Below are 24,191 nucleotides of genomic sequence, written 5' to 3'. Positions count from 1 at the left end.
TGTGTAGACAAAGAATGGCTCTCCAAAACATTGAAAGATAGTTTTCTCAAAAGTGAGTTTACAAGTTGATCAACTTTCAAAGCAGAATTACTTTCCCATTGTTCCTCAAATGCAGTGTATGATATACCATGTTGTAGTGCCGAGTCTCTACTTTAATCCAATGTAAAAATAAAAAAATAAAGATTTTCAAATGTTGATATATAAGACCGAATGCAGGTGGTGAGTCACATATTTGCGTTATTGTCCAGCGTTGAGGTCTTACCCATCTATCCCACCGCTCCATCCCCAGTGTAAACCCTGCTGGATGTGGGCCTGTGCCTGAAGGACATGTGTCTGTTGTCATAACATTTTTATGTGTTCGGGTCATTATTTCCATGTGGACACTCAACATCAACAAAACAAAGGAGATGATTGAATGTGGACTTCAGGAAACAGCAGAGGGAGCATCCCCCCATCCACATCGACGGGACAGTAGTGGAGAAGGTGGAAAGTTTTAAGTTCCTGGCCGTACACATTACGGACAAACTGAAATTATCCACCCACACAGACAGCGTGGTGAAGAAGGCGCAACAGCGCCTCTTCAACCTCAGGAGGCTGAAGAAATTTGGCCTGTCACCTAAAACACTCACAAACCTCTACAGATGCACAATCGAGAGCATCCTGTCGGGCTGTATCACCGCCTGGTATGGCAACTGCTCCGCCCACAATCACAAGGCTCTCCAGAGGGTATAGCGGTCTACACAATGCATCACAGGGGGAAAACTACTTGCCCTCCAGGACACCTACAGCACCCGATGTCACAGGAAGGCCTAAAAGATCATCAAGGACAACAACCACCCGAGCCACTGCCTGTTCACCCCGTTATCATCCAGAAGGCGAGGTCTGTACAGGTTTATCAAAGCAGGGACCGAGAGACTGAAAAACAACTTCTATCTCAAGGCTATCAGACTGTTAAACAGCCACCACTAACATAGAGTGGATGCTGACAACATATAGACTCAAATCTCTGGCCACTTTAATAGATTTAATAAATAGATGTAATAAAGGTATCACTAGTCACTTTAAGTAACGCCACTTTAATAATGTCTACATATCCTACATTACTCATCCCATACGTAAATACTGTATTCTATTCCATCTACTGCATCTTGCCTATGCCACATGGCCATCGCTCATCCATGTATTTATATGTACATATTCTTATTCATCCCTTTACATTTGTGTGTATAAGGTAGTCGTTGTGAATATGTTCAATTTCACAAGCATTTCGCTACACTCGCATTAACATCTGCTAACTGTGTGTATGTGACCAATAAAATTTGATTTGCTTCTAAACAAGAGTCCCATCGAGACAGCTCATATCATCTCTGGTAAAGCCTATGTTTATAAAGCTCTTTCTCATGGTGACTCAGATGGACTCACATCCTGCTCTTTTTTGTTTCTCTCCATTTTGCCTACAGTATGTACACCCACATCCCACTATCTTTCTCTCTCTCTTCCCCCGTCTCTCTGACTCACTCTGTCTCTCTGTTTTTAGATCAGTCAGATCTGGTTAAAGACAGAGAGAGAGAATGGGTTACATGACATGCCAGTGCCCCCCCACCCCAAAACACAAACAGCCCATGCAGACACCTCCAATTTCCAATTTCCTCTCTTCCCATTCTTCTCCTGGGGGTTATTCTCTCTCTATTACCCATGTTATGTAAGCATCACGTTACAGAGCCAGGACACAGACACACAGAGAGAGACCCCAGCCGTCTGTGTTTATCTGTGAGCAGTGGTGTCCAGGCCTTAATGAGGGGCCACAAAGACCCATTGATAGAGACCCAGTATGAAGAGACCTCACCCCAGCCAAGAGCACCCCGGACAGGCATCAACTGCCCTGGGCGCACCCTCTGCACAAAGACCCCCAGTGTGAGAGAGAGAGAGAGAGAGAGAGAGAGAGAGAGAGAGAGAGAGAGAGAGAGAGAGAGAGAGAGAGAGAGAGAGAGAGAGAGAGAGATTATCTGTCTCAAAGAGCCTCAAACTTTCTCTCCTCTCCTCCCTCTTTTCTTCCTCATCTTCCTCTTCATCTGTAGTGCTAAGACTCACCCTCTGCCCTCCCTCAGTCTGACCAGGGCTCAGTTCTCAGATGATTCTTACTGTGGATCAGAGAGGAATATACTGCTATGCTTCTGTTCTGTGGTGACACTTCTGGTCTGGTGTGAGATACAAGGACCGTGACATCAGGGTCTGATATGGAGAAACCTCTCAACTGGAGATAGAAGTGTTTGTTTGATGGCGTTTCACATTCTCTGAGATGATTTGCTGTTTTATATCTATTCTCTCTCTGTGTTCTATGTGAACACAAACACAAACAACAGTGGTCAAAGTTCCGGTGAAGGATAATAAGTTGTGTATAAAAGTTCTACAGGGGTGTTCTAAGTTGTCCTGGATGGGTTTTATAGGTTCTAGATCAGAAGAATAATGACGCTGGCAGCACGACTGGAGGACCTAGAGGTCACTCTGGAACACATGCTCATGGACGTATTTGTAAGTGGACACACACTCTTTCTTTATCTCCTTTCATGTCTCTTCCCTCTCTTTTTTGCCTCTTCCATTTTCTAATGCTCTTTGCCATTGATTGGTTTAATTAAAGAGCTTTTCAAAGCCTTCCACTACCTATCCTTTCTGTCTCTCTCTCCAATATCTCTCTCTCTGCCTTTCCCTCAGTTTTTTTTCCTCTATCTCTTTCCCTTCATCTCTCTCCTCAGTATAACCAGGCTGGTCTCATAGACTTGACATAACATAGTAAACTTGAATTTATTATTATTTATTGATTATATTTTATTTTATTTTTCAGTATCAAATACAATAGATACAATGTTATGCAGAGGTGTACTTATAACAATTTTATAGACAAATGATACTATTTACAGTCACGGCGGAGAGTTGGGGGACGCAAAATGTTTACTTCTTCTTAGGGGGGGCGTAACAGAAAATAATTGAGAAGCACTGCCCTAACCTTAACCCTTTAACCTAACTCCATAGCCTAACCCTAACCTTAACCCTTTAATCTAACTCCATACCCCAACCCTAACCTTAACCCTAACCATAACCTTAACTCCTAACCCTAACCATAACCTTAACTCCTAACCCTAACCTTAACCTTAACTCCTAACCCTAACCTTAACCTTAACTCCTAACCCTAATCTTAACCTTAACTCCTAACCCAAACCTTAACTCCTACCCTACCCTAACCTTAACCCTAACCCTAACCCTAACCCTAACCTTAACTCCTAACCCTAACGTTAACCCTAATCTTAACCTTAACCCTAACCTTAAAACGAACCTTATCACAATTTGTAACATATCATACGAAATGGATGATGGACATCCATAAATGAATACATGCCATACCAAACGTAACATACCATACTAACTTGAGTGTTGCAGATTTTGTTTACTATGGTACATCTACCCCTGAGTCCAGGTTTGTATGGTTAGAAGCCAGCATATGTTCAAGTCCCTGTCCAGATGTTTGGACTAATCAGTACAGAGAAGAGTGGAGCGATGAAACTAGTTGAAGCCAGGGGTATAGACTGTTCAGCATGCACTGAGTAGGTTTGGGTTAGAGTGGTATAAGCCAATATACTGTTGTAGATGGTTGCTATAGCTCAGTTGTTTGGAACATGGTGCTGGAAGTTCTGAAGTTGTACTAAGGTTACCTGTGCTCTTTGTGTGTGTGTGAGTGAGTGAGTGAGTGAGTGAGTGAGTGAGTGAGTGAGTGAGTGAGTGAGTGAGTGAGTGAGTGAGTGAGTGAGTGAGTGGGTGAAAGAGAGCTAATGCTTCAGTAGCAGTAGATCATAGCAGCCCCTGTGGTCTATTAAGCTCAGAAAGACAATACACTGTGTTCAGTAACCACACAGGACAGACACACACACACACCTGCATGATGTAAATATGACTTTCCCTTTGTAGCTTTGTTTCCATGATAAGTTGAGTCATTAAGATGCAGTTTCACAAAATTCTAACATGTCTTACAATGCATTGATAGCTGAGCTGTACAACATTGATCTCTGTACAATATTGACGTCAGCACAACATTGATGTGATTACAACACCAACATCAACACAACACTGATGTCAGTACAAGATGTCAGTACAACGTTTACCAATTTGAAGTTTGAGGTCAGCCAAATGTTATATAACTGTATGATATGAATATGAAAGAAAGGATGTGTTTGTGTGTAGCGTTTGAGGCTGGAGGTAAGACTGTGATGTCACAGGAGCGGTTGGAGCAGCATTGGGACTATTATTCATGCACTACATGTGAGGTGGAAACTGACAAGCAGGAAGACCACATCCTTCCTCTACACTTCCTCACGGCATCCTAATTAGCAGCCTTATTTCTTTATTTTTCTAATTACTGCAGGAGGCCACAAGGCAGAGGCTTATCTGGCCTCTGCATTTGCATTTTTAAATTAGAAATATTGAAATGGCTCTGAGCGATCTGCATACACACCCACAAAAGACTCACTCACAGTCACACTATGCACTAACACACATGCAAGCAAGAAAGCACACACGCATGTTCACACTTAAACACCATCAGTCACAAATGCACACACACACACACACACGCAAGCAAACTCATTCACAAACACACAAGCACAAACATTTGCATACATTTGAGAAGAGGCCTCCCGAACCTCTATAAGCCACGATGCATAGCATGGCCCGTCCCTCTTTTGCATGTACTGGTGATTGTGTGTGTGGAGTGTGTGTAGTGTCTGAGTATGTGTTAGTACTGTTCTCTCTGTAGATATCGTAAGTAGAGAACATTAGAGTAATGTAACAGAGGACGTTAAAGCAATATACTCCTTCACACGCCAGTGGGCTGAGAAGGATGGTATACCTTTGTGTGTGCATGTGTGTGTGCATGTGTGTGTGTGTGTGCGTGTGTGTGCGTGCGTGTGCGCGTGGGTGTGCGTGTGTGCGTGTGCGTGTGTGTGTGTGTGTGTGTGTGTGTGTGTGTGCCATTCTCAGCATTATGTTAGAGTGGGTATTGGAGCGTGACTGTATTTATAATTACAGTACTCGATATGAATGATTTAGTAAGGCTAGTAGGCCCAAAGGGGTGAGTTACTTTACTAACATAGAGAAACAGGGACAGCTTCAGGTTGACACAATAGATCAGTCCTCTTGTTTTATAAGAACAGACTTCAGCTGTAGCAGAATATCCCTGCAAAGCAGTGTTCCTTTATGGATGAAGCAGAGTACCACTAAGAATGTCGGATTATTATGCAAATACTATAATCTCAGAATCTTAATGCATTTCTATGGTCAATTGGATTTTGTTGCCGTATATATTTTGATATGATTTGTGCGCATCATGTGGTGTCTGTGATAAACTTACTCTCAGACGACAACACTAATACACTATGAAAGGGACAGGCCATTCACATAGCAAAGCATCATAGCAATGTACAGTTGAAGTCGGAATTTACATACACCTTAGCTAAATACATTTAAACTCAGTTTTTCACAATTCCTGACATTTAATCCTAGTAAGAATTCCCTGTCTTAAGTCAGTTAGGATCACAACTTTATTTTAAGAATGTGAAATGTAAGAATAATAGTAGAAAGAATGATTTCAGCTTTTATTTCTTTCATCACATTCCCAGTGGGTCAGAAGTTTACATATACTCAATTAGTATTTGGTACCATTGCCTTTAAATTGTTTAACTTGGGTCAAACGTTTCTGGTAGCCTTCTACAAGCTTCCCATAATAAGTTGGGTGAATTGTGGCCCGTTCCTCCTGACAGAGATGGTGGAACTGATTCAGGTTTGTATGCCTCCTTGCTCGCACACGCTTTTTCAGTTCTGACCACAAATTTTCTATAGGATTGAGGTTAGGGCTTTGTCATGGCCACTCCAATACCTTGACTTTGTTGTCCTTAAGCCATTTTGCCACAATTTTGTAAGTATGCTTGGGGTCATTGTCCATTTGGAAGACCAAGCTTTAACTTCCTGACTGATGTCTTGAGATGTTGCTTCAATATATCCACATAATTTTCCTCCTTCATGATGCCATCTATTTTGTGAAGTGCACCAGTCCCTTCTGCAGCAAAGCACCCCCACAACATGATGCTGCCACCCCCGTAATTCACGGTTGGGATGTTCTTCGGCTTGCAAGCATCCCCCTTTTTCCTCCAAACATAACGATGGTCATTATGGCCAAGCAGTTCTATTTTTGTTTCATCAGACCAGAGGACATTTCTCCAAAAAGTATGATCTTTGTCCCCATGTGTAGTTGCAAATCGTAGTCTAGCTTTTTTATGGCGGTTTTAGAGCAGTGGCTTCTTCTTTCCTAAGCTGTCTTTCAGGTTATGTCGATATAGGACTCGTTTTACTGTGGATATAGATACTTTTGTACCTGTTTCCTCCAGCATCTTCACAAGGTCCTTTGCTGTAATTCTGTGATTGATTTGCACTTTTTGCACCAAAGTACATTCATCTCTAGGAGACAGAACGCGTCTCCTTCCTGAGCAGTATGACGGCTGTGTGGTCCCATGGTAGGCCTTGAAATACATCAAATTATGTAAATTAGCCTATCAGAAGCTTCTAAAGTCATGACATCATTTTCTGGAATTTTCCAAGCTGTTGAAAGGCACAGTCAACTTAATGTATGTAAACTTCTGACCAACTGGAATTGTGATACAGTGAATTATAAGTGAAATAATCTGTCTGTAAACAATTGTTGGAAAAATTGCTTGTGTCATGCACAAAGTAGATCTCCTAACCGACTTGCCAAATCCATAGTTTGTTAACAAGAAATTTGTGGCGTTGTTGAAAAACAAGTTTTAATGACTCCAACCTAAGTGTATGTAAAGTTACGACTTAAACTGTAAATAACAACGTAGCAACAACACCCTCTGGACACCGTATTATCCCCCCAATTGGCATTCTAATATCAAAAGTCTCCATTCATAATATGTGACCGACCGCCTTGATTCGGTCTTATGAAATTGTGTTTTTTACATTGGATAAAAGCAGAGACACAGAGCTACAAAATGGTATATCATACATTGCATTTGAGGAATAATTGTAAAGTAATTATACTTTGAAAGTTAATAAACCTGTAACCTCACCTTTGAGAAAATGGCCTTTGAATTGTTTGGTGCCTACTGGGGAACTCGCTCTAGCCCCCACCCAAACTCTGACCATTTTACTCACCCTAGCAGAGCTGGTAAGTGTTTGTGACTGTAACTGTGCTACTGGCAATAATTTAATTGCACTTGTTTGCCAACGATTACTGACACCGGCCATATTCAACAGGTGTTGAGCGTTCGTAAATGTATCAGTTATTCTGAGCTCTGGCACACTCAGACGAGAGTGCTCTGAAATCGGAGTAGATGGCCAGACTGAATTTACGAACGCACCTGAAATGGTTACTTACATAGTGGAGTCTTTTCTTAAGACATGTAGCTAGCTAGCTAAACAATGAACCATAATCCCAACTCATGACGTTACTAGCCTGCATGAATCTGCAGGTGGCTAACCAACCACGTTCAATGTTAGCTAGCTAACATTAGGCTCTAACTAGCCAAGCAAATGGCCCCGAGATACAAATGATAATGTTAGCCAGCTAGCTAACAGTACATTTTAACTTGAAATGAAAAAAATTGAAACGTGTAATATCGGAAAATGTAGCTAGCTAGACTATCTTACCCGTATGCATTATGGATGAACGCGTCTCCTGTCAAATGCCATGGTTGCCCTTAGTTTGAAGATGTAATCTGGAGACAGGTGTTTTCTCCTTTAGCTATCATTCTCAAATTCCACTCATTTCAGAACTCGGTCCTCCAGAAAGTGGAAAGCAACACTTACATTGAAATAAATAAAGCTGTGTTAGACAGCATTCCCAAGACATACAGACCACCTCCAATAGACAGAAGCATGCCATATGGCAGACCAATCCAAACTCATCTCTCACCATGTCCAGCCCACTCAATATGTCAGCCAATCATGGCTAGCGGGAAGGTTGTTGGCTTTTTCTGTGGCTAAACCAGCTAGGCTTGTAATTTAAACATTTCATTCCTATTTACAGATGGAATACAAGTTTGTTATTAAGGCACATGAAAGTTCACATGTTCAAGAAGGCATTTCTGCCAAAAACGCATTTAGATTTTTTTTTAAAGTTTACGATCAAATGGCTGTCCTGTAAATTAGTGACCCCCGAGAGACGCCTAGTTTCCTGAAACGGGTCACATATGATGCTGTGATGACATTATATAAACCTATGACTTGATACGGAGGGAGAATGAAGGGATAGATCACTTCTCTGTCTCTACAATTAGACCATACAGGATCTTGTCTTCTACAAAGGTTGACAGTCACTTCAGGCAGGAGATGTAGCACCAAGATTAAAAATGCATTCAATCTTCCTGTAGTCTAATTGAGTTACCTCCTTCTCCTATCCTCTCCTCTCCTCCCCCTCCCACCTGCCACTTCCTCATCCCTTCTCTCCTCTTCTCCCTTCCTCCCTCACGATGACTGAAACGTATAGAACTCAAATGTATTTGAACTTGAAAATGTGGGCTGGGGTAGGTTGTGGACTAGGGTAGGTTGTGTGTGTGTCCGGTCTCTTCTCTCTCTCTCTCTCTCTCTCTCTTTTCTGTGATAAAAACCAAATAAACATTAAAAAATGACACACACACAAACATACAGGAGGATGACAGAGAGAGGAGAGCAGAGGCCTCCTAGTCCCCTATGGTGAAGTCATTGTGATGACTTAAGCCCTCATCGAGGGATCTGGGTTCTCCCTCTTTCTCGTGCGCACATACACAGCTGCATTTGTGACCTACCTGAGAGAGTGTGAAATGAGTGCCTTATCAGACAGCAAAAGACAAGCTAGGTTGTGAATGAACAGATAACACAAACACAGGGAACACCATGAGTTGTACAACAGTCAATAGGAATCATTTCATAGAATGACAGGCAGGCATAACAACAGAAAATCAATGAGTTATAGTGTTTGAGTGTGAGAGATTCATCTCAGTGTGTGTGTGTGTGTGTGTGTGTGTGTGTGTGTGTGTGTGTGTGTGTGTGTGTGTGTGTGTGTGTGTGTGTGTGTGTGTGTGTGTGTGTGTGTGTGTGTGTGTGTGTGTGTGTGTGTGTGTGTGTGTGTGTGTGTGTGTGTGTGTGTGTGTGCGTGCAAGCATGTGTTTGTATACGTGTATGTATTTATGTTGCTGAAACTCTGTGCTGACTAGTATCTGTAACCTTAAACAGAAACAGAAACACAGAAACCTCCTCTTTGTCTGGCAAGAGGATAGAGTCTGGCTAGAGGGCATTTTCCATAAACACACACACACACACACCTCAGACAAGGGACCATAGGGATGAATCAGAGCGCTGTAGGCAGAGACTGGCTGGGCTCTCAGTAAATTAAAACTAAACAATGCCAAGACTTTACCATGGGGAACCAGCTCTGCAACTCAGATCACCACTTGTATCATACAACACACACACCCGGTGCATTGTTTGAGGAGAAATCTGGTCTTATTAGTAGTTATTAATTTATTGCTTGTTACGGCATTGTTCTCTCTCTCTCTCTCTCTCTCTCACTTACTCAGTTCTTTGTGTCTGGAGCTGGCTAGGCTGGTTTTGTGGTGATTAGGTCGTTGGGGGAGAGTGTGTGTGTCAGGGGAGAATGTGAAGGAATGGTGGGGGTAACTTTATGTCTTAGATGGTAGGGAACTGATGAAAATCATGACTCTGTCTGTGAATTGCTCATGTGTGTGTCTCTGCATTTTTTGTGTGTGTGTGTGTGTGTGTGTGTGTGTGTGTGTGTGTGTGTGTGTGTGTGTGTGTGTGTGTGTGTGTGTGTGTGTGTGTGTGTGTGTGTGTGTGTGTGTGCCTGTGCATGCCTTTTCGTGGGTGTGTTATTGTTTTTGTGTTTTTGTCCCGTATGTCAGGGTGTTGTGAAGCAGGTCATTGTGCATCTTGCCTGAGGCATAAAATGATTTATTCTCCCCCTGTTAAGATTAGGTGTGAACTTGAGGCCTTTACCATTACTGTGTTCGGACTGAAAGATTCCTTCAAAATGTTTATCACATAATCAGAAAATATTACCCAATTTAGCTTACACAGAGGATGGACTCATTGCAGTCTTTACTAGTTAATTATGGACAACCATGTCATTGTTCCTCCTGATGAACAAGATAAAACAGGATATCTTCCGACAAAGTACATGATTGATCGAAGGCATCACAGAGAAGTGTTTTCATTTCAGACATGTCTGACAGTGAAAAGGGATGCGTAGTTCTTTTCATCTCTCCTCCAGTTGGAGTCTCTGAGTCTGAACTCTGTGGCAGCACACTCTAGGGTTATATATAGCCCTCTGATATTTCTCATGTAGGCCACACACACACACGCACACACAAACACGCACACACACACACACTCCTGATGTAGGTATTGAATAAATGATGCTTAGTGGGGGTTACTAGTGAAGACGACTTTCTCCTGTTGGCATCCAGCTTTAACCACAATTTCTGTGTGTGTATGTGTTTCAGACACTTCTAGTACCATGCTTGGTCCGGGGTTTGGGGGAGTGGGACTTTTAGGGGGATGCTTATTTAATCTAGTGTGTGTGTATGTGTGTGTGTGTGTGTGTGTGTGTGTGTGTGTGTGTGTGTGTTTGTCGAACCCTGGTCTTCTGTATGCCTCAAGAACACTTTAGCCCACTGAGAAAGGATTAGATCTAGGAGATCTGGGAGCTAACACAAGTCTTCAGGCAAGCTTACTCATCACACAAGCATAGTCCACCAAACCACCTCCGCTACTCCTGTGTGCGCTTGTGTGTATGTGTGTGTGAGCGTGCATGTCTCTGTGTGTGTGAGCGTGCATGTCTCTGTGTGTGTGAGCGTGCATGTCTCTGTGTGTGTGAGCGTGCATGTCTCTGTGTGTGTGAGCGTGCATGTCTCTGTGTGTGTGAGCGTGCATGTCTCTGTGTGTGTGAGCGTGCATGTCTCTGTGTGTGTGAGCGTGCATGTCTCTGTGTGTGTGAGCGTGCATGTCTCTGTGTGTGTGAGCGTGCATGTCTCTGTGTGTGTTTATCACTCAAGTTAATCATCTGCCGATGCAGTATTGACCAGCTGATTGAGTGAAGCTGAGCATTGCAGAGTGATTATGAGAATATGAGAATATGTCACTAGAACCAGCTGTAACTCAGCCCAACCCCCCAGGAAACAGATATGATGGTCAGACAAGGACCACGCCACTCCACGGCTTAAGCTGGTTTCCCTCCTCATCAGGACAAATGGTTTTTATGCTAGTGTTCACCACATGGTTTTGCGCCTAAATCCTTCAGAACCTTTTTTTGTGGACCAGTGAATAAGCCAATAGGCATGGTGATGACTGTGTGTCCCCAATACTGTCCCGAGACATTCTCCTCTCATTGGGATCCTATCCCGCTGTATTGTTATTGGCTTGGTGTGTGTGTGTGTGTTTTGGGGTGTCCCTCTCAGTGCTCCAGTCCAGACAGAAGGAGTGAAAGCTGGATGTGGGATTTAAAGATAATCTCCTCACCAGATGGCAAAACATCACATATTCTTTTTGAGGTGCCCCATGTGACCCACTGTACTGTGTGTGTGTGTGTGTGTCCCCTTCCCCCGCACACACACATTCACTACTCCTTTGTGATCACATGACAAGGGTACATATGCTAATAACAACCGTAGCATTGCATTCATCCAGTGACCTGGTTAAGTCCCTGTCTAGAGTGAGAACGAGAGAGAGAGAGAGAGAGAGAGACTAGAGTGGGAGAGAGGGAAAAGAAACAAAGCATACTCCCTTTCCCTCACACACACACATACTCCCGTTTTGTGTTCACACACCGTGTGCTAGAGAGGCAGAGTGGAGCATATGCAGAGGAGAATGGGCTGGTCTCTGAGTCCGAGGGAGAGAGAGGCAGACAGATACACACTCTCCTCTCACCAAGAGTAACAGAAGAGAGAGAGAGAGTGAGGGAAGGAGGGAAGACAGGACTGGGACAACTCACACACTCTGTCTCACAGACAGACGCTAGCTCGTGTGAGCTGCTTCCAGGCTGGACGGGAATAGACGGTCTCCCTCTACACACACAGATACACACAGACATACACACTGAGGGTCGTGCCATGGTGGTCCAGGAGGCTGTAACCCCGGGTAGGACCCGCAGACTCATGCTCAAACTACCCGTGGGAACATTACGACGGAACAGTGGAGAGAGGGTAAGAGACACTGGATTACACCTTCTCTCTCTCTCTCTTTCTCTCTCTGACTGTCTCTCTCTGACTGTCTCTCTCTGACTGTCTCTCTCTCTCTTTCTCTCTCTGACTGTCTCTCTCTGACTGTCTCTCTCTCTCTGACTGTCTCTCTCTGACTGTCTCTCTCTGACTGTCTCTCTCTGACTGTCTCTCTCTGACTGTCTCTTTTTGTCCCGCTTCCTGTTTGTCTCTTTCAATATCTCACTGCTTCTCTGTCTCCCTCTCTCTGTCTTGCTGTGTTGTTGTGTGTGGTCGGGATTTAATTACAGGGTCTTTGGCTAATCCAGAGACAGTAGCAGATTGAGCTGGGAGGCAAAGCAAGGGTAAAGCTTTTAATCTGAAACTGCACGTTGAGTGGACAATGAATGTCGCTCTGTCCCTCTCTCTCTCTGCCTCTTGTCTGTCCATCCTAATTTTTACCCAGTTTGAAGGTCATTGAGGAGTCTATCTACTGTGTGTTTGTGTGACATTGGCATACTGGCTTAGTTAGTTATCTTAGCATAATGTTGCCGTATTGTAACAGAGCTGTGTATAGCAAGCCTAGCATAGCATGGCTAATCATTACCCTCCTAGTCCTATCCTGTCTAGTGACACACAGAGGATGCCTGCTAGGCAGCTGTGACTGTCAATGCCTTTGTCTCACGTTTACTTTCAGTTTGATGCTGTTGTGCTTTTGGTGCTGTTTTGCTCTGGTTCAAGTGGAATGTTTGTCTATTCAGAGTTACTGTCAGACCTCAGGACAAGTTCTGACCTGCTGCGTGATTCACTAACTCCCCAGTAAAGATGTTTACAGTGTGTGTGTGTGTGTGTGTGTGTGTGTGTGTGTGTGTGTGTGTGTGTGTGTTTGAGTGATAATAACAGTTTAAGTCACCCCATTCCAATCATGCTGTGCTAAAGATGTTGAAACAGTGAACGTACCAAGTGAGACAGAGTTACATGCAGTGTGTGTGGATGCGCCCGAATACGCAACGCACCTACAGTGACAGCTCTCGGCATCCAGAGAACATGCTGTCAGGCTATGGTTCTATGGTAGTGGAGGACCAACCTCCACAAGAACCTTTCACTGGGTCCCAAACGACTGGCCCTCTGGTGGCAGGTGCTGTTAAGTTCCTAGGCCACATGAAACATTTAGAGACTGCATGTGGGTCATAAATGTTAGGGAACTGCTTGCGTAATCCAATAGAGGAGTATTCATATAAAGATAGGAGAAGGGGCTGGTAGTGCTGTGGCCAACCAAAACCGTTCACTGTGGTTTTAATCACAGAAGTCTGATTACGTGTGGACAAAGCTGTTCCAGTATTATTCATCTTTATGTGCACTATAGAAAAAAAACCGTTTTCATTAGAAGTGGTTGTTTGTTCTGGTTAGTGGTTGTGTATCCTGTTTAGTGTAATGTGATTTAGGCCTACCTTAGTTTGAGGTTGATTAACATGCCTCCTGGCTGTGAATGTAATTTGTTTTTCCTCTGGGATTTATTCAAAATGACAGGAGCTGTTTGCTGAGCTGTCAGTCTCTATCTGTAGCCTGCAGGGGCACACACACACACACACACACACACACACACACACACACACACACACATATATATATATATATATATATATATATATATATATACACACATATACACACACACACACACACACACATCCACACACACAGTCTTGTACAGCTAACCTTGTGGGGGCACACAATTCAGTCCCATTCAAAATCCTATTTTCCCTAACCCCTAACCCTAAACGTAACCCTAACCTGTACTTGTACCCTCACACTAACCCAAACCCTAACCTTAACCCTAACTTTAACCCAAAAACCTAACCTTGACCCTAACCCTAAAACTAACCCTAGCTCTAAACCTAACCATTAATGAAAGTCTAAACCCCATAGAAATAGCATTTGACCTCGTGGGGACTAACAAAATGCTAGGGTTAGGTTAGGGTTAGATTTAGAGTTAGGGTTAGGGTCGGGTTAGGCTAAGGGTTAAGTTTAGGGTTAGGAAAAGGGTTAGGGTTAGTAGATAGTTGAAATGTTACTAATAGTCTGTAGGTAGAGCATCTACAGACGGACTATCCAAATAAAGTGTAATGCATAGATCATATGGTGCAGCTAGTACAAAGTACAGTAGAATCCTTATTACTTCAAATGTCACATTCTACCATAAGACACTCAAAAATGCTTTCCTTACAGGGTTAACATTACTAGTTAGTATGGTTAGTTCTGTTAGTACACACAGCCAATATTACAGGCTTCAGTCTTTACCATCTTCTGTCTCTCTGTTGGAATGTGCTTTGTTGTATGGTGCTGTTTGATTGGCTGTCGTGAGGAGGTAAAAATAGAGCCATCTGTCACACAGAACTAGATGATGATTATTATTATCATGCTTTTCTAGGCTGATTGACTCTTTTGAAGTACACACACACACACACACAGACACACACACAGAATAAGACCTACCCGTATTTATTAAAAGATAGATGCAGATTCACAAAATCACATACGGAGGCGGTCTCACTCTCTCCGATTGTATTCTATTTAAGCCTCTTATTTCTCTACTTACAGCTGTGTGGAGTCACACACACACACACAATCTGGGGTTGGGCTTCAGTAATTTTGTTTTTCTTGTGGAGAAGGCAACTGCGTGTCTCCTTTCACCATGTAAGGCAGTGCGTGTGCATGAGGTATTTAAGATATGTGTAAATTAGAAGCTTGGCCAAGCTTTTGACTGTAAATCTCAGCTGATGCCTACACATGTACACTGCTGAAAGACTGTTCTATTGAATGCCACATCAATCAGCTTTCTCATTTCAAAGGCTGAGTATTCCAGCAGGGGTGAACAGGTCCTATCTGTGTTGTTGACTTTACCTCTCCATTACCTGACTGACTGGAGCATCAGCCTGGCTTTGTCTACCTTCATCTTTCTGGCAGCTCCTGATCATCCATCCATAGCTGCATCTCTCTGCTGTACTTCCATGTATCATCCATCCACAGCTGCATCTCTCTGCTGTACTTCCATGTGTCATCCATCCACAGCTGCATCTCTCTGCTGTACTTCCATGTGTCATCCATCCACAGCTGCATCTCTCTGCTGTACTTCCATGTGTCATCCATCCACAGCTGCATCTCTCTGCTGTACTTCCATGTGTCATCCATCCACAGCTGCATCTCTCTCCTGTACTTCCATGTGTCATCCATCCACAGCTGCATCTCTCTGCTGTACTTCCAAGTCCATTGTCTATTGCGTGATGTCACTGAGCGTCAATACAAATGGTATAACTCTCCAGCTCAGTTGGAGTACTTTAGGTCTTCTTTGAAGCTGAAAGCTTGAAAAGGGGTTTAAAGTGATGGTATATGGAGTATATACCGTGTAGCCCTGAGTGTTTTAGCATTTTAGTTTGAATGGAAGTGAAGTTTGGAGGACTGTTATTTAAAGCTATTGAACAATGCCAGGGGTATAGTGGATGCTCTTACACTAATCTGACTTTCAGCTCTAGGTAGACACCTACATATGTATCCTGTCCTTACATGACATGTCATTTTCTAATGTCCCACTAACAACAACCAGGTTATACAAGATGATGACGGGGATTGAATTTATGAAAAGTATTCAGAAAATTAGTTTCCCCTCCAAAACATACACTATAACAAAGTTTTTTTTCTCTCTCTCTCTATCTATCGCTCTCTCTCTCAATCTCTTTCTCAAAATCTCTTCCATAATGCAGATACAGTGCCTTGCGAAAGTATTCGGCCCCCTTGAACTTTGCGACCTTTTGCCACATTTCAGGCTTCAAACATAAAGATATAAAACTGTATTTTTTTGTGAAGAATCAACAACAAGTGGGACACAATCATGAAGTGGAACGACATTTATTGGATATTTCAAACATTTTTAACAAATCAAAAACTGAAAAATTGGGCGTGCAAAATTATTCAGCCCCTTTACTTTCAGTGCAGCAAACTCTCTCCAGAAGTTCAGTGAGGATCTCTGAATGATCCAATGTTGACCTAAATGACTAATGATGATAAATACAACCCACCTGTGTGTAATCAAGTCTCCGTATAAATGCACCTGCACTGTGATAGTCTCAGAGGTCCGTTAAAAGCGCAGAGAGCATCATGAAGAACAAGGAACACACCAGGCAGGTCCGAGATACTGTTGTGAAGAAGTTTAAAGCCGGATTTGGATACAAAAAGATTTCCCAAACATCCCAAGGAGCACTGTGCAAGCGATAATATTGAAATGGAAGGAGTATCAGACCACTGCAAATCTACCAAGACCTGGCCGTCCCTCTAAACTTTCAGCTCATACAAGGAGAAGACTGATCAGAGATGCAGCCAAGAGGCCCATGATCACCCTGGATGAACTGCAGAGATCTACAGCTGAGGTGGGAGACTCTGTCCATAGGACAACAATCAGTCGTATATTGCACAAATCTGGCCTTTATGGAAGAGTGGCAAGAAGAAAGCCATTTCTTAAAGATATCCATAAAAAGTGTTGTTTAAAGTTTGCCACAAGCCACCTGGGAGACACACCAAACATGTGGAAGAAGGTGCTCTGGTCAGATGAAACCAAAATTGAACTTTTTGGCAACAATGCAAAACATTATGTTTGGCGTAAAAGCAACACAGCTCATCACCCTGAACACACCATTCCCACTGTCAAACATGGTGGTGGCAGCATCATGGTTTGGGCCTGCTTTTCTTCAGCAGGGACAGGGAAGATGGTTAAAATTGATGGGAAGATGGATGGAGCCAAATAAAGGACCATTCTGGAAGAAAACCTGATGGAGTCTGCAAAAGACCTGAGACTGGGACGGAGATTTGTATTCCAACAAGACAATGATCCAAAACATAAAGCAAAATCTACAATGGAATGGTTCAAAAATAAACATATCCAGGTGTTAGAATGGCCAAGTCAAAGTCCAGACCTGAATCCAATCGAGAATCTGTGGAAAGAACTGAAAACTGCTGTTCACAAATGCTCTCCATCCAACCTCACTGAGCTCGAGCTGTTTTGCAAGGAGGAATGCGAAAAAATGTCAGTCTCTTGATGGGCAAAACTGATAGAGACATACACCAAGCGACTTACAGCTGTAATCGCAGCAAAAGGTGGCGCTACAAAGTATTAACTTAAGGGGGCTGAATAATTTTGCATGCCCAATTTTTCAGTTTTCGCAAGGCACTGTATATAGTTCTGTGTCGGAGTATGTTTTTGGTGACGGATGATGGTCTGTCTGAGTCGTGGTAAATGAAGTGCCTACAGGGAGAACAAGGCCATGTTTTGTCACGGTCAACAGTTATGACATAGTCTAACACACCACGCCTCGTTAACCACACAACAATGAGGAGGGGCACTTGTTTTGTCTGTCTCTATAACTGTCCTTTCTCCTCTTTCAAAGAATCTTATCCTTAATTAAACATTTCTCACGGGTTTTCTTTTCCTTCCTTTCCTACTTTATGTCTTTATTCGTTATTTATCTTGATTAATCTTGTCTGTCACACATGTATTTCTTACTTTCTCCTTCTCTGTCATTCTTAATCGCAAGTCTTCCAACCCCCTCACTTGAATACGTTTATTTCAAGTTGAATTCACGTTTGTTGACAGCTCAATCAAGTATCAACCAAAAATTGCTGATATGATGTCTCCCAGGTACTGATTCTGAGAGGATTACTTCCCTACATTGTTTTCCTACTAGCATGATAAACTGCTCAGTTAATGAGAGAGAGAGAGAGAGAGAGAGAGAGAGAGAGAGAGAGAGAGAGAGAGACTCATGTGTGCTACCTATTTCTCCCCAATAGAATCCCCATACTTTAACGATGACAGCTTCTCCATCCTAGAGGGGGAGATCAACAATTTCCAGGCTCAGGTCCATGTACTAGTCTGTGACGACCTAAATGCCAGATCTGGTCAAGAACCTGACACCCTCAGCACACAGGGGGACAAACACCTACTTGGAGGTGACAGCATTCCCTCCCCCATATGCCCCCCTAGACACAACTAGGCCAACATAACCATAAAAAAACGGATCACAACTCCTGCAGCTCTGTCGGACGCTGGGTATGTACATAGTCAATGGTAAGCTCCGAGGGGACTCCTATTGTAGGGACACCTATAGCTTATCTCTTGGCAGTAGTACTGTAGGCTACTTTATCAATGACCTCCACCCAGAGTCTCTTAGAGAGTTCACAGTCAGTCCACTGACACCTTTTTTAAATGTTTTATTTATTTCACCTTTATTTAACCAGGTAGGCTAGTTGAGAACAAGTTCTCATTTACAACTGCGAGCTGGCCAAGATAAAGCATAGCAGTGTGAACAGACAACAACACAGAGTTACACATGGAGTAAACAATAAACAAGTCAATAACACAGTAGAAAAAAAAGAAAGAGTCTATATACATTGTGTGCAAAACGCATGAGGAGGTAGGCAACAAATAGGCCATAGGAGTGAATAATTACAATTTAGTAGATTAACACTGGAATGATACATTATCAGATGGTCATGTGCAGGTAGAGATACTGGTGTGCAAAAGAGCAGAAAAGTAAATAAAATAAAAACAGTATGGGGACGAGGTAGGTAAATTGGTTGGGCTATTTACCGATGGACTATGTACAGCTGAAGCGATCGTTTAGCTGCTCAGATAGCAGATGTTTAAAGTTGGTGAGGGAGATAAAAGTCTCCAACTTCAGCGATTTTTGCAATTTATTCGAGTCACAGGCAGCAGAGAACTGGAAGGAAAGGCGGCCAAATGAGGTGTTGGGTTTAGGGATGATCAGTGAGATACACCTGCTGGAGTGCGTGCTACGGGTGGGTGTTGCCACAGTGACCAGTGAACTGACCAGTGAACTGAGTGAACTGAGATAAGGCGGACACCTAAGAAACCTATCCTGTCAAAAACATATAGATACAGAAAACCTGAGCCTACGTCTTCACTTTGGTGAATCACTAAAACAATACAGAAGTATATTACGGAAAAAGAAGGAACAGCACATCAGAAATCAGCTCAATGTAATTGAAGAATCCATAGAATCTAACCACTTCTGGGAAAATTGGAAAACGAACGACAACACGAAGAGCTATCTTTCCAAAATGTAGATATATGGATAAACCACTTCTCCTATCTTTTGGGCTCTATAACAAAGAACAAACAACAAAGAACATATACATGAACAAAAACAAATCTATTAAAGACTACGGAACCCACTGGATTCTCCAATTACATTGAATGAACAACTGGACAAAATACAAACCCTCCAACCCAAAAAGGCCTGGGGGGTTGATGGTATCCTAAATGAAATAATAAAATGTACAGATCACAAATTACAATTGGCTATACTTAATATCTTTAACATCATCCTTAGCTTTTGCATCTTCCCCAATATTTGTAACTAAGGACTGATCACCCCAATCCACAAAAGTGGAGACAAATCTGACCCCAATAACTCCCAGGGGATATGCATCAACAGCAACCTCGGAAAGTCCTTTGCATTATCATTAACAGCAGACTCTTACATTTTCTCAGCAAAAACAATGTACTGAGCAAATGTCAAATTGGCTTTTTACCAAATTACTGTACGACAGACCACGTATTCACCCTGCACACCCTAATTGACAAACAAACAAACAAAGGCAAAGTCTTCTCATGCTTTGTTTATTTCAAAAAAGCTTTTTGTCTCAATTTGGCATGAGGGTCTGCTACACAAATTGATGGAAAGTGGTGTTGGGTGAAAAACATATGACATTATAAAATCCATGTACACAACAACAAGTTTGCGGTTAGAATTTTTAAAAAACACACATTTCCTTCCACAGGTCCAGGGAGTGAGACAGGGATGCAGCTTAGGCCCCACCCTCTTCAACATATATATCAATGAATTGGCGAGGGCACTAGAACAGTCTGCACCCGGCCTCACCCTACTAGAATCTGAAGTAAAATGTCTACTGTTTGCTGATGATCTGGTGCTTCTGTCCCCAACCACGGAGAGCCTACAGCATCACCTAGATCTTATGCACAGATTCTGTCTGACCTGGGCCCTGACAGTAAATCTCAGAAATACCACAGTGTGCCATCACAGCAGCAAGATGTGTGACCTGTTGCCACAAGAAAAGGGCATCCAGTGAAGAACAAACACCATTGTAAATACAACCCATATTTATGCTTATTTATTTTCCATTTAACTTTTTGCACATCATTACAACACTGTATATTGACATAATATGACGTTTGAAATGTCTTTATTATTTTGGAACTTTTGTGAGCGTAATGTTTACTGTACATTTTTTATGGTTTATTTCACTTTTGTTTGCTATCACTTGCTTTGGCAATGTAAAAATGTGTTTCCCATGCCAATAAAGCCCCTTATATTAAAGAGAGAGAGAGAGAGAGAGAGAGAGAGAGAGAGAGAGAGAGAGAGAGAGAGAGAGAATCAATCTCCTACAGAGGGGAAAAACAGCAGAATGTTTAGCTGGTTAGCGTTGCTCTCCTAGGAGACACCTCAGTGTCGGGCGGGTTCTCACAGGTCCGCACAGCAGGAGAGGGTATAATTGCTTCTGACTCGCATACACACACAAACACACACTCACTCACACACACACACGCGTGCGCACAGTATAGTGAACAAATATGTAATTGTCAAAGGTAACCAACCTAAAAGGGTTCTTCGGCAGTCCCCATAGGAGAACCATTTGAAAACCCCTTTTTGGTTCCAGGGTAGATCCCAGCGCATTCTGGAAGTATTCAGACCCCTTGACTTTTTTCAGTTTGTTACTTTACAGCCTTATTCTAAAATGGAGTAAATCATTTTTCCCCCTCATAAATCTACACACAATACCGTATAATGACAAAGTAAAAACTGTTTATTTTTATTTTTGCAAATGTATAATAAAAATAAAATGAAACATTTGAAGCCCCTTTGGCAGCAATTACAGCATCAAGTATTCTTGGGTATGACTCTGCAAGCTTGGTACACCTGCATTTGGGGAGTTTCTCCCATTCTTCTCTGCAGAGGTTCTCAAGCTCTGTCAGGTTGGATGGGGAGCGTCACTGCACAGCTATTTTCTGGTCTCTCCAGAGAGGTTCGATCAGGTTCAAGTCCGGGCTCTGGCTGGGCCACTCAAGAACATTGAGAGACATGTCCCGAAGCCACTCTTGTGTTGTCTTGGCTGTGTGCTTAGGGCCTTTGTCCTGTTGGAAGATGAACCTTCACCCCAGTCTGAGGTCCTGAGTGCTCTGGATCGCTCTTTCCCTCAATCCTGACTAGTCTCACAGTTCCTGCCGCTGAAAAACATTCCCACAGCATGATGCTGCCACCAACATGCTTCACCATAGAGATGGTGCCAGGTTTGCTCCAGACATGGCGCCTAGCCTTCAGGCCAAAGTGTTCGATCTTGGTTTCATCAAACCAGAGAATCTTGTTTCTCATGGTATGACAGTCCTTTAGGTGCCTTTTGGCAAACTCCAAGTGGGCTGTCATGTGCCTTTTACTTAGGAGTGGTTTCCATCTGGCCACTCGATCATAAAGGCCTCATTGGTAGAGTGCTGCAGAGATGGATGTCCTTCTGGAAGGTTCTTCCATCTCCACAGAGGAACAATGGAGCTCTGTCAGAGTTACCATCAGGTTCTTTGTCACCTCCCTGATCAATGGCCTTCTCCCCCGATTGCTCTGTTTGTCTGTGTGGCCAGCTCTAGGAAGAGTCTTGGTGGTGCCAAACTTCTTCCATTGAAGAATAATGGAAACAACTGTGTTCTTGGGGACCTTCAATGCTGCATACATTTTTTTGGTACAAGCCATGAGGTCGAAGGAATTGTCAGTAGAGCTCAGAGACAGGCTTGTGTTTCTGAGCTCTACTGACAATTCCTTCGACCTCATGGCTTGGTTTTTGCTCTGACATGATTTGTCAACTGTGGGACCTTATAGAGACAGGTGTGTCTTTACAAATCCATGTCCAATCAATTGCATTTACCACAGGTGGACTCCAATCAAGTTGTAAAAACATCTCATGGATGATCAATGGAAACAGGATGCAACTGAGCTCAATTTTGAGTCTCATAGGAAAGGGTCTGAATATAAATGTTAATAAGGTACAGTGGGGCAAAAAAGTATTTAGTCAGCCACCAATTGTGCAAGTTCTCCCACTTAAAAAGATGAGAGAGGCCTGTCATTTTCATCATAGGTACACTTCAACTACTTCAAAATCCAGAAAATCACATTGTAGGATTTTTAATGTATTTATTTGCAAATTATGGTGGAAAATAAGTATTTGGTCAATAACAAAAGTTTATCTCAATACTTTGTTATATACCCTTTGTTGGCAATGACAGAGGTCAAACGTTTTCTGTAAGTCTTCACAAGGTTTTCACACACTGTTGCTGGTATTTTGGCCCATTCCTCCATGCAGATCTCCTCTAGAGCAGTGATGTTTTGGGGCTGTTGCTGGGCAGCACGGACTTTCAATTCCCTCCAAAGATTTTCTATGGGGTTGAGATCTGGAGACTGGCTAGGCCACTCCAGGACCTTGAAATGCTTCTTACGAAGCCACTCCTTCATTGCCCGGACGGTGTGTTTGGGATCATTGTCATGCTGGAACAGCCAGCCACGTTTCATCTTCAATGCCGTTGCTGATTGAAGGAGGTTTTCACTCAAAATCTCACGATACATGGCTCCATTCATTCTTTCCTTTACACGGATCAGTCGTTCCTGGTCCCTTTGCAGAAAAACGGCCCAAAAGCATGTTTCCACCCCCATGCTTCACAGTAGGTATGGTGTTCTTTGGATGCTACTCAGCATTCTTTGTCCTCCAAACACGACGAGTTGAGTTTTTACCAAAAAGTTCTATTTTGGTTTCATCTGACCATATGACATTCTCCCAATCTTCTTCTGGATCATCCAAATGGTCTCTAGCAAACTTCAGACGGGCCTGGACATGTACTGGATTAAGCAGGGGGACACGTCTGGCACTGCAGGATTTGAGTCCCTGGCGGCATATTGTGTTACTGATGGTAGGCTTTGTTACTTTGGTCCCAGCTCTCTGCAGGTCATTCACTAGGTCCCCCCGTGTGGTTCTGGGATTTTTGCTCACCGTTCTTGTGATCATTTTGACCGCACGGGGTGAGATCTTGCGTGGAGCCCCAGATCGAGGGAGATTATCAGTGGTCTTGTATGTCTTCCATTTCCTAATAATTGCTCCCACTGTTGACTTCTTCAAACCAAGCTGCTTACCTATTGCAGATTCAGTCTTCCCAGCCTGGTGCAGGTCTACAATTTTGTTTCTGGTGTCCTTTGACAGATCTTTGGTCTTGGCCATAGTGGAGTTTGGAGTGTGACTGTTTGAGGTTGTGGACAGGTGTCTTTTATACTGATAACAAGTTCAAACAGGTGCCATTAATACAGGTAACGAGTGGAGGACAGAGGAGCCTCTTAAAAGAAGTTACAGGTCTGTGAGAGCCAGAAATCTTGCTTGTTTGTAGGTGACCAAATACTTATTTTCCACCATAATTTGCAAATAAATTCATTAAAAATTCTACAATGTGATTTTCTGGATTTTTTTTTTTTCTCATTTTGTCCGTCATAGTTGAAGTGTACCTATGATGAAAATTACAGGCCTCTCGCATCTTTTTAAGTGGGAGAACTTGCACAATTGGTGGCTAAATACATTTTTGCCCCACTGCATTTCTAAAAACCTGTTTTCGCTTTGTCATCATGGGTTATTGTGTGTAGATGGATGAGGATTTTATATTTATTTAGTACATTTTAGAATAAGACTGTACCATGACAAAATATGGAAAAAGTCAAGGGCTCTGAATACTTTCCGAATGCAGTGTATGTAGAACCCTTTCCACAGAGTTCTACGTGGAACCCAAAAGGGTTCTACCTGGAACTGCTTTGAAACCATTTTTCT

At 42.8% G+C, this 24,191-nt stretch overlaps 1 protein-coding gene across 3 annotated transcripts in view; it reads left to right on the top strand.

Annotated features, from left to right (window-relative positions):
• Positions 1-24,191, top strand: part of LOC112253465 (FERM domain-containing protein 4A-like) — a 219,174-nt gene that overhangs the window by 76,901 nt on the left and 118,082 nt on the right. The window contains exon 1 of one of the 3 annotated variants that reach the window (XM_042323192.1): positions 11,864-12,260. The exons of 1 other annotated variant lie outside the window; for it this stretch is intronic. In XM_042323192.1, the coding sequence (XP_042179126.1) occupies positions 12,168-12,260 (93 nt within the window). In that variant the 5' untranslated portion in view covers positions 11,864-12,167. Of the gene's footprint in view, positions 1-11,863; positions 12,261-24,191 lie in introns of those variants that run through there. One more of the 3 variants, XM_042323198.1, reaches the window with a different exon arrangement.

The sequence above is a fragment of the Oncorhynchus tshawytscha genome, linkage group LG06 (assembly GCF_018296145.1).
Source record: "Oncorhynchus tshawytscha isolate Ot180627B linkage group LG06, Otsh_v2.0, whole genome shotgun sequence".
Taxonomy (NCBI): Eukaryota; Metazoa; Chordata; class Actinopteri; order Salmoniformes; family Salmonidae; genus Oncorhynchus; species Oncorhynchus tshawytscha.
Note: the sequence above shows the minus strand (reverse complement) of the source record. Positions and strands in the feature narration are given on the sequence as shown.